This window comes from Apaloderma vittatum, unplaced genomic scaffold (genome assembly GCF_000703405.1).
Source record: "Apaloderma vittatum isolate BGI_N311 unplaced genomic scaffold, ASM70340v1 scaffold39449, whole genome shotgun sequence".
NCBI classification, from domain to species: Eukaryota; Metazoa; Chordata; class Aves; order Trogoniformes; family Trogonidae; genus Apaloderma; species Apaloderma vittatum.
The window spans coordinates 1-9,723 of NW_009735384.1; the positions used below are offsets into that span (position 1 = coordinate 1).

At 47.1% G+C, this 9,723-nt stretch overlaps 1 protein-coding gene across 1 annotated transcript; it reads left to right on the forward strand.

The window, feature by feature from the left end:
• Positions 1-694: 694 nt before the first annotated feature.
• Positions 695-8,119, forward strand: ZYX (zyxin). The gene is made up of 8 exons (XM_009876544.1): positions 695-954; positions 3,974-4,164; positions 5,567-6,073; positions 6,388-6,529; positions 6,609-6,778; positions 6,935-7,113; positions 7,451-7,571; positions 7,986-8,119. Exons 1-8 carry the CDS (start codon positions 705-707, stop codon positions 8,094-8,096), a joined length of 1,671 nt encoding a protein of 556 aa, XP_009874846.1. The 5' UTR covers positions 695-704; the 3' UTR covers positions 8,097-8,119.
• The last annotated feature ends 1,604 nt before the right edge of the window (positions 8,120-9,723 follow it).

The following is a 9,723-nucleotide window of genomic DNA, read 5'->3' on the forward strand; positions in this document are numbered from 1 at the left end:
CGGGTGGGTGGGGGAGAGGAAATGCTGATCGCAGTTCTGGCTGAGCAGGTACGAGGGCACCCTCCGTAGGCCACCTGGGGCTTGGTGTGCGCAGCTGGGGACGCTGCTGCCGGTGGCCCTCTGCTGTCCTCTCCAGCATCCCTCTTTGCCCTCCTGGAGAGTGACAGGACAAGGGGAAACGGCCTTAAGTTGCGCCAGGGGAGGTTCAGGTTAGTTATTAGGAGGAATTTCTTTACTGAAAGGGTTGTCAGCCATTGGAACAGGCTGCCCAGGGAGGTGGTTGAGTCACTGTCCCTGCAGGGGTTTAAGAGATGGGTGGATGTTGTGCTGAAGGACATGGTTTGGTGGTGTGATAGGGCTGGGATAAAGGCTGGACTCGATGATCTTCAAGGTCTCTTCCAGCTGAAACTATTCTATGGTTCTATGTGTGAGTGCAGCCAAGAGCCTGATTTTCTCTGTGGCAAGAACCCCTTTGTGGTTAATGCCGTCCTGAGTCGAAATGGTGAAGCGTGCTGGCTCATTTGATCTGTCTGCAGTTTCTGTTCCTCCTTTCTCCTGCGCTGGTACTGCAAGTGCTCTGTGCTCTGCTCAGGCGCTTCAGCCTCTGGCCAGACTTAAACTCCTGTATTGTGTTTCACATGTTTCTCCCTACTCTGGCTGGGTTCATATTTGCTCCCTCTTCTTTCCTGCCAGGTGCTGAGAACATGGCCTCCCCAGGAGCCTCAGGGACCCGCATGACATCCACAGTCAGTATCAACATTTCTACCCCTTCCTTCTACAACCCACAGAAGAAGTTTGCACCTGTGGTTGCCCCAAAACCCAAGGTGAACCCCTTCAAGGCTGGGGGTACGTCAGAGTCGCCGCTGCCTCCACCTCCTGGAGCTGGTGCCCAGCGAGCTCAGATAGGGAAGGTGGGGGAGATTCCGTCAGCGTCCACGTCCCTGCTGACAGAAGGTAGGTGAGGGCTGCCCTGACAGACGAGAATATGCATTTCTAAATTCTTGGGGTGTGAGGTCTGTAACTGGGCTAAACATGAGAACAAGGGCATAAGTGATGGATACTCTTGCTCTAGAGGCTGGCAAATTCCAGGAGGAGTTAAGAATGGTAGTAAAGGGAACGCAAAGTGTATAGTATTGCCATTAGGAAAAGAGGCAGGAAGGCAGTTGTACTCTGATGCCAGAGGAATGCAATGGAGTTTTCATCATATTCCCTGAGTGCATAATTGTGTAACTGCAGTCAGTGTCTGGCCAGCATGTTTGAGACCAAATATGTTTCAGTGAAGTTAACCCTGATGGTGATGAATCATGCTATTCTCCTTCTTGTTGGTTCATCTCAGTTCAAGTTCCTTGTCTCTGGCCGTAGAGATCCTTCTCATGGACTCTACAATTGTAATCTTTGCTGCTAGAGATGAGGAGAAAGAAATAATTGCATGAAAAAATGGTGAAAGCTGTCATAAAGAGGAAGTGAGACTTAGCGTTTGCACGGCTTGTCGTACTTTACACTTTTTCTTAGTGATTTGGGTTGGGTGTGTTTTCCCATGTAGAGTGACTTCTTGCTTTAGTGCGGGGATTTTTTTGTTTTAGTTTTTTGTTCGTTATGGTTTTTTATTTCCTGTGTTGATGGGTTGTTGGTTTTTTTGGTTTTTCTTTTATTGGTTGGCTGGTTTTGTGCCCTCTAAGAAGCAGAAGGTTCCTGGTTGTGTGACTGTGTAGTTGGAGTTGATCAGCATGGGACTGCTGGAAATTTCCCTAGGGACCTCTTGCTAATGCTTGGTGCTTCACGTTACCCTGACGCTCTGTCGGGGTGCACCTCAGTTGGGATATGTATTTTCAGATAATGCTAAGTGCTGTTTTAAATTTCTTTCACTGTCTAGCAAAGACGGTACAGCACTAACGTTTTCTGGGTTAGCACGCTAAGTTAGTGGGCAGCTCACCGCATAGGAAGAAGGCTGGTCCTGTGCTCAGCGAAGACAAGTTATTAAGCCATTTTTATTATTTCTGAAGTCATGAAGACTTCATCATGTTGGTGCTTCTATCTCCTAGAGCTGTACCAGCTAAGTCTGGTGATCTTTTTCTCATATGTTGTTGGCTGGAATCTTGTATCTCTGATCCAGGGTACCAGTTTAGACTTTATGATTTTCTGCCCTAGTTGTGTGGATTAGGGATGTATCTGTTGGAAGATCTCAAACTGACACAAATATATTATATGAATTACCAAAGCAGACAAATGGATGTTAAAAATTATTTCTCAGTGTGGTGCGAATGGAGGATTGGGTGGTGTTTGCTCCACTTCTCCCTTCCTTATAAAGCTTATTATGGAGGAACTAACCTGACAGGGAGATGAACAAAAGAACCATTTGGCCTAAGCTGCTGCCTCACCACTGCGTGAGGGCTGCCAGCAAGGCATCTGTACAGGTGAACCCCCAAAACTTAGTCATGAGAGAAATGCATCTGATTTGATCCTTCCATGATGCGTCTCTTCAATCCTTCTCTCCCTTTCTTACATGCTTCCGAAACAAACAGTGGTTTATCATAAATCCCTAGCAATTGGTCACATTGTCTTACATGACAGAATGGCTAAATTAGTATTGCTGTAGGAATGTTATATTTAGTATTGGTCGTTCTATAAATCTGGTGTAGTAACTTTGTGGGGAACCTTTTTGTTTGTATAATTCATAGAACAGACTTCTAGTGCGTCTGAAACAATGTGACAGCAGATCGGGACTTCCTTCCTGCAATATTCTTTATCATTTCCATAAACACAAATACAAACTTCATCCCAAACTGTATACAGTTTCAAAGAAAAAGTACCAACCTATTATTCCCCCCTCCCCCAGCCCACACCCAGCAGAATTTTTTGTGGCACAAGAAGGCTTGGAAGAGGTGGTGCATACCAGTGCAGTTTATGCATTCCACTGGCTAATAAGATTTCAGCTTTCATTTTCTGAAAGGGCAGTATTATCTCCCTTAGGTTACAGATGAGAAGTCCTGACAACAGCTGGGTATAAAGATGACACAATTCCATTATTGCTATTAAAAGTTGCGCATGGAGCAGCAGGAGTGAAAAATGGGTCTTCCACCCTACTGCTGGTTGGAGTTAGCTAGGAAGAAAGGTGCGTGTCCAGAAGAAGGCATGTTGAAGTTATGCCTCCTTGTCTTCAATGTTCTTTCCTGCTCGGATAAGAGGACAACTTCTTCCATACATGGTAAAGGGAAGAGGATTCACATTTATTTGACTGTGTTGTGGAACAGGCAAAAAGAGACATTTTTTACTACATCCTCAGCAAATATGAATAGGTGAAAACTATGGTGTGTTGTGGCTTTTTTTTTTTCTTGGAGACTAAGGCACTCTGATGCTTTTCAGCCTGCTTAAACGGGTTCTGGAAAATTGCTCAGGTCCTAATTTATATCAAGTGTGGGGGCATTTTAGCCTCCAGAAGGAAAGCTGTTTTCATCTCCCAGAAAAATAAAGCAGTTTCAAAGATTCCTCATACACATAAGGAGTAGTTGGTCCTACGTGGTTTTTTCCCCTCCACTTGTTTCTTGTAGTGCTTATTAGCCAGCTGTGAGGTGCCAGTTTATTTTCCTGAAATAATGCAGGCTCTTCAGGGTCCTGGGTTGTCTGCTGTCATTCCTTCTAATGCTGCTCAGTATTCAGTAGTCTGAGACGGTTCCTGGCTTGGAAGCATATGCTAGGGACCAAAGTATGAGAGGAGGGGTGGGAAAGGGCATGTTTTCCAACTATTCCTAGAGACTAATTGCAGTAGCTACTGAGGAAAGTTTATGTGACAGCAAATAGCTTTGGACAAGGTGAAAGACAGCCTGTGGAGTTCAACTGTCTTTGATGGGTGCTGGGTTCCCCTGGGTACTGGGGAATTACTTGCTGTAATACCTGCAAGACTCCTCCAGGGGTTTGTACTGGCTAAGACTAAGAAGTAATCCAAGCTTGCTTTTATTCTTACTCTTCCTCATAGAGCTGCCGCTGCCACCTCCTCCCCCACCTGGAGAGGAGGCAAGTTTCTCCTCAAACTGTGCTTTTCCCCCACCTCCACCACCCTTTGAAGAGCCTTTTCCACCAGCCCCAGAAGACGTTTTTCCTTCTCCTCCTCCTCCTCCTCCACCGATGTTTGATGAAGGGCCTGTGAGCAAGGTACCTGCCCCAGAGGTGAGTGAGATCAAGAGAAGCGTAGTTTCTCGTGATGCTTTCTGAGTTGGGACAGCTTCTCGTTATTCTCTGAACTCAGCAACAGGAAGCCCTGAGATATGGGCAAGTGGAAAATGCTACCACCCCATGCACCAGCACAGCTTAGGGTCAACTGGCCAGGCTGCAGCTCTGAAGAGGAAGGACCTGGGGTTCCTGGTGGACAGCAAGTTGAATGTGAGCTAGCACTGCACCCTTTTGGCAATAACAGCCAACCACATGCTGGGCTGCATTTGTGAGAGTGGAGTCAGCAGGACAAGAACAGTGATTATTTCTCTCTTCTGTGCTAGTGAGACTGCATCTTGGAGGACTGTATCTGCTTGGGCTCCCTGGTATAGTAACCCCAGAGGAATACTGAACTAGGTGCAGTCCAAAAAAAGATGATAGTCATCATTGGGTTTGGAGCACCTGATGGGAGAGCTGGGTTTGTTCAGGCTGCAGAAGAGGAGGCCAAGGTAGGGCTCTTAACTACAGTCTGCAATACCTAAAGGAGGGCTGGAGAGAAGACAGATTCTTCTTACAGAGGCACAACAAGAGAACAAGAGACAATGGACAAATGTTGCGGCAAGGGAAATTCCTATTGGACAGAAAAAAAAGCAGGGTGGCTTGACACTTGTACAGGTGTCCAGAGAGGCTGGGGAATTTATATCTTTGGGGATGTTTAGAAGTCATCTGGACAAGGCTTTTGAACAACATGGTCTCACCTGGGAGTTAGCCCTGCTGTGAGCAGGTTGTTGGACTAGAGACCTCCGGATGTCCTTTTCCCACCTAAGTCTGTCTGTGAGTTTCTTCGGGCTCTACGTTTTCCCCACTGTTTATAGACCTTGGAGACTGTTCATCCTCACCAACTTGCTGTCCGCTCAAAGCAAGGAGCAGATCTGTACCACAGTCCAAAGTGTCAAAATCTGCTATTTTAAGGGGGATATACCCAGTTCTCTGGCTGTTCCTGTAATGTGCTCTGCTCCCTCTTTCCTCATGGACGGTGGTGTAGGTACGTGGCAAGATGAGCAGCATTGATCTTGAGATTGACTCACTGTCCGTAATGTTGGATGACATGGAGAAGAATGACCCCTTCAAATCCCGGGTGAGCTCTCCAGACTGTTGCAGGTGGAAGGAGAGATGACTGATTTATTGAACGGAGGTATAAAGAAGGGTGCTACTGAAGATGTAAAATGTCTGGATAAACCATAGCACAAAAGTGTATGTGAAGGACCAGAAAGCATAGATCTTGTAACTTGTTAGGTCACGTAACAGCGTGGGAGCTCAGCGTTGTGGGTCTGGAATAGCTGCTGACTTACTGCTATAGACAGCCCATTTTCTGCCTTGCTGATAAGTGCCTGTTTCTCTCTGCTGCTTCCCTTTACAGATATCTCCAGGATCTGCAGGTTCTCTTGAGAAACCATCGGCCCCAAAAGCCCATATGGAAATACCATCTGCACCTAAAGATACTCCTCATTCCTTTCCTTCCAAGTTCACTCCAAAGCCAAGTGGAAACTTACCTTTCAAGCCCACTGGAGTGGATTTGAACCCCTCTCCAACTCCATGGGCAGCCCCACAGCAACGCAAGGAACCCCTAGCACCAGTCCCTCCACCCCCCTCTCTCCCTCCTGCCCAGACTACCCCTAAATTCACCCCACCCCTTGTTTCTGGCTCTCCTAAGTCTGGGTCCAAATCAAGTGCCAGCGATCCTGTGGCTCCCTCAAACTCCACAAGATATCCTACCTCCCTTCAGACTCAGTTCACAGCTCCTTCACCTTCAGGTCCCTCCTCTCGGCCACAGCCTCCCAATTTCACCTATGCCCAGCAGAGGGAAAAACCCCAAGTGCAGGAAAAGCCACGTCCCACAGAACATCCCGCTGCTGCAAAAGACACGGTAAGGGATAGAGCCATGGGACCAGTGTCTTTGGGAAGGCACAGTATCACTGGGAGTGAAGTCGGAGGATAAGGAGGGAGGATTTGTCTCAGGCTCAGGGAAGCTGTCACCAATCTGAGAGATGTAACTAGAGGCAGTGGTGGAAAGGGATAGGACTTCACATAAAGGTGGAAAGAAGCAAGCACAGTGGGTGGGAGATTGTTCCCTAGAGACAGAGAGAAGTGAAGGTGAGAGAAGTAGGTTTATTAGGGACAGGGTGGCAAGGAGTCTGTCTATATATGTCCTTTGGGATTGAATGTTTCCTCTTCCTGCAGCATAGACCCACAGGCTCCAGTGCAGATTCACCTAGGGGGAATTCCTGTCTGACCATGAAGGAGGTAGAAGAGCTGGAGAAGTTGACCCAAAAACTAATGAAGGATATGGAGCATCCACCCGCAGCAGAGGCTGCTACTTCTGGTGCGTTCCCTCAGTGGACAGCAGTAGGACTAAGACTATGGTGGATTTTCATCTCATAGTCCCTTTCTTCCATTGACAGAGCTCTGTGGCTTCTGCCGGAAGCCCCTGTCACGAACTCAGCCAGCTGTGAGGGCCTTGGACTGCCTCTTCCATGTGGAATGCTTCACCTGCTTCAAATGTGAGAAGCAGCTGCAGGGGCAGCAGTTCTACAATGTGGATGAGAAGCCCTTCTGCGAGGACTGCTATGCTGTGAGTCAGTGGGATGAAAGCTGCTGGAGAGAGCTGATCTTGCTGTGGTTTTTCTCTCTTGTTTTCCCTTCCTTCTTCCATCTTGTCTGTCTGTGGTGCAGCCTTCCAGGACTGGGGTTTTGGATTAATGTGTCTGACTTGTTCCTCTGCTCTCAGGGGACCTTGGAAAAGTGCAGTGTCTGCAAACAGACCATCACAGACCGGATGCTGAAGGCCACTGGTAACTCTTACCATCCCCAGTGCTTCACCTGTGTGATGTGCCATACCCCTCTGGAGGGGACCTCTTTTATTGTGGACCAGGCCAACCAGCCTCACTGTGTCGATGACTACCACAGGTATGGAGACAGCCTGTGCGTGTGATGTCTGAAAGAAGGCAGATTGCCTTACATCTGTTTAATTTTGTTGGAATGTGGTGCTGAGTTGCCCACGTGATCTGTTGGACATGAAGTTAAAAATGAGTCAGCAGTGTACCTTGTAGCAGTCACTGTTGCTGGAAAAAGCTAACCTACTGTAGCTTTTCTGTCTTCCAATGGATTTTGCTGGCTACTTGTCACTTTCCCTAAACTTCTTTGTGATTTATCATTTCTCTGCTGCTAGTACTGCAGTGAGAAACTTGCATTGAATGTCACTGCATGGTCATCATGGTCTCTTCCACATTTTTGTGTGTTGCAGAAAGTATGCTCCACGCTGCTCAGTCTGTAGTGAGCCTATCATGCCAGAGCCTGGAAAGGATGAGACAGTGCGTGTGGTGGCACTGGAGAAAAATTTCCACATGAAATGTTACAAGTGTGAGGTAAGCCTGGTGACTCCACTCCTTCCATCTCCCCCCATGCTCATCACCACCAGCTGGGCACCTTTGTTGCCTATCCTGACCAAATACTTAGGTGGTTTTTTAATGAGTCTGGAGCATTTTTGAAGCAGGTTCAGAAAAAGCTGAGACATTCGCAGACCACGGGTCCATGAACAAGAACTATGCAGGATTGTAGTCTCTAATGTCCCTAATACAACAGCTGTATATACATCAGGGTATCACAGAAGGGGCTTGCTCTTCCCTCAAAATAGTATCTCCCATTAGCGCCATCAGAGACAGGCCAGTGGGCTGTGAGATATTACCCTGATCCATTGGGGCATTTCTGACATCCTTGAATGCACTTACCCTGCTGTTGGCTGTTATTGAGCTCCCTCCCTCTTTTCTTTCTCTATTTAGGACTGTGGGAAGCCCTTGTCCATTGAAGCAGATGAGAATGGGTGCTTTCCACTGGATGGGCACGTGTTGTGTATCAGATGTCACACAGTTCGTGCCAAAACGGCACGCTGAGGAGCTCGGAGTGGCCATACCCTTACTCTTCCCCTCCCTGCCATTGATCTATCCCTCCGCCTGACAAGGTGGATTGCTACCAATGGAGACTATGCCAGCACAGTTCTTTACTCATGTAGGATTCGACACTCTTAGGCTTCAGTCTGCACACCCACCAAGAAAGGACCTCTTCTCCTGTTGCCGCTTCCTTGCCACAGTGTGTTCCAGGATGGGGGCTGTGATCAAGGCAGGTGCACAGTCTCTCTCTTCCCTCAAGACTCTGGAGGAGAAAGACCAGACCTCCTCCACCGCCTGATGGAAGTAACAAGGTGGCAGGTGCTGGGAAGGGCTGATCATTCTTCTGTTGCACAGAGCCAAGAATGACGGTTTGACCTTAGAAGGTGGAAGCCTCCATCTTGGCACCGCTTCTGTCTTTGACCTTTTTTTTTCTCTTGTGTCACCTCGTTATCAGATGTCTTTCCATGCCACCTCCCTCACTCCTGAGTTAGAGTGTGGGGGCAAAACATATTGGGAATCACTGTTGCTGGAAAAAGCTAACCTACTATAGCTTTTCTGTCTTTAAATGGATTTTGCTGGCTACCTGTCCTGTCACTTTTTCTTCCTTAGCCAGATTAAACTGGCAATATTTGGAATCCTGCTCTGTTCCTGAATTTGGAAACTTTTTTTTTTTTTAAAGAAACTTTTTCCCTCCCCAAAATGAGTCATTTCCCAGTGTGGTTTCTGGACAGCCAGGCTGGGCACCAGAGTAGCAAAGCAGTCCAAAGAATGCATGTTTACAAATAACGGCTGTCACAAGGATGGGCAGCACATAGTGAGGAGAGGTGTCTCAGTGCGTGGATGAGAATTCAGCAGACTGAGGAATGTCTCCCTCTTGCAGCAGGAGTTCTTTCACTGCTGTCAGTGAAAGCTGCTGCAGTGTAAATGCAATGTACTGTCTGGCTCTAAGCATTACTGCACTGAGCCACATTTCCTGGACTAGAAATTCTCAAACCAGATGAACCTTTTGAATAACTAACTACACTGTCCAACCACTGTTTGCATTCAATAAAATGTGGGTTTTCTTTTCCATTAACGCGTGTCTGCTGTATTTGTTCAACTGCCCATGAGAATTGCTATCTTAGGTGGTAGAGGATGTCTTCTTGCTATTCCACCTAGCCTCCAGAGGTGAAGGAATCTCCAAGTGGCCTTTCTCTCTCTCCACCTCTTGCAGTCCTTTTGAAATTTAGTTTTCTACTTTTCTGAGCCTGAAGAACAGCTTTCAGTTAAAGCAGTGGAAGACTGCATTTCAGCACAGCAAGACTGTGATTCCTTGATGAGTCACTGTGAGGTGGGTTATTACAAGTCGCTTGCATCAGACTGGAATAAAGTGGTCACTTTGTTTGCTTTGCCCTAACTATTGGTACTCAGAAAGTGTGTGCTTGATGTTTATAGTTTTAAGCGCAGTACTGCCTTGACACCTACAGGTGAAACTCTGCTTTGTGGTAAGCCTCAGTGTTTCTGCGAATCAAAGACATGGAACCTACTCTTGTTCTCTTGCCGGTTTTGAGGAAATTTTTAGTGACTTCTTGCAAATTGACCCAGTAAATGTGGTTTCCTACAGGATGAGCAGAGAGTAAATTGTACATTT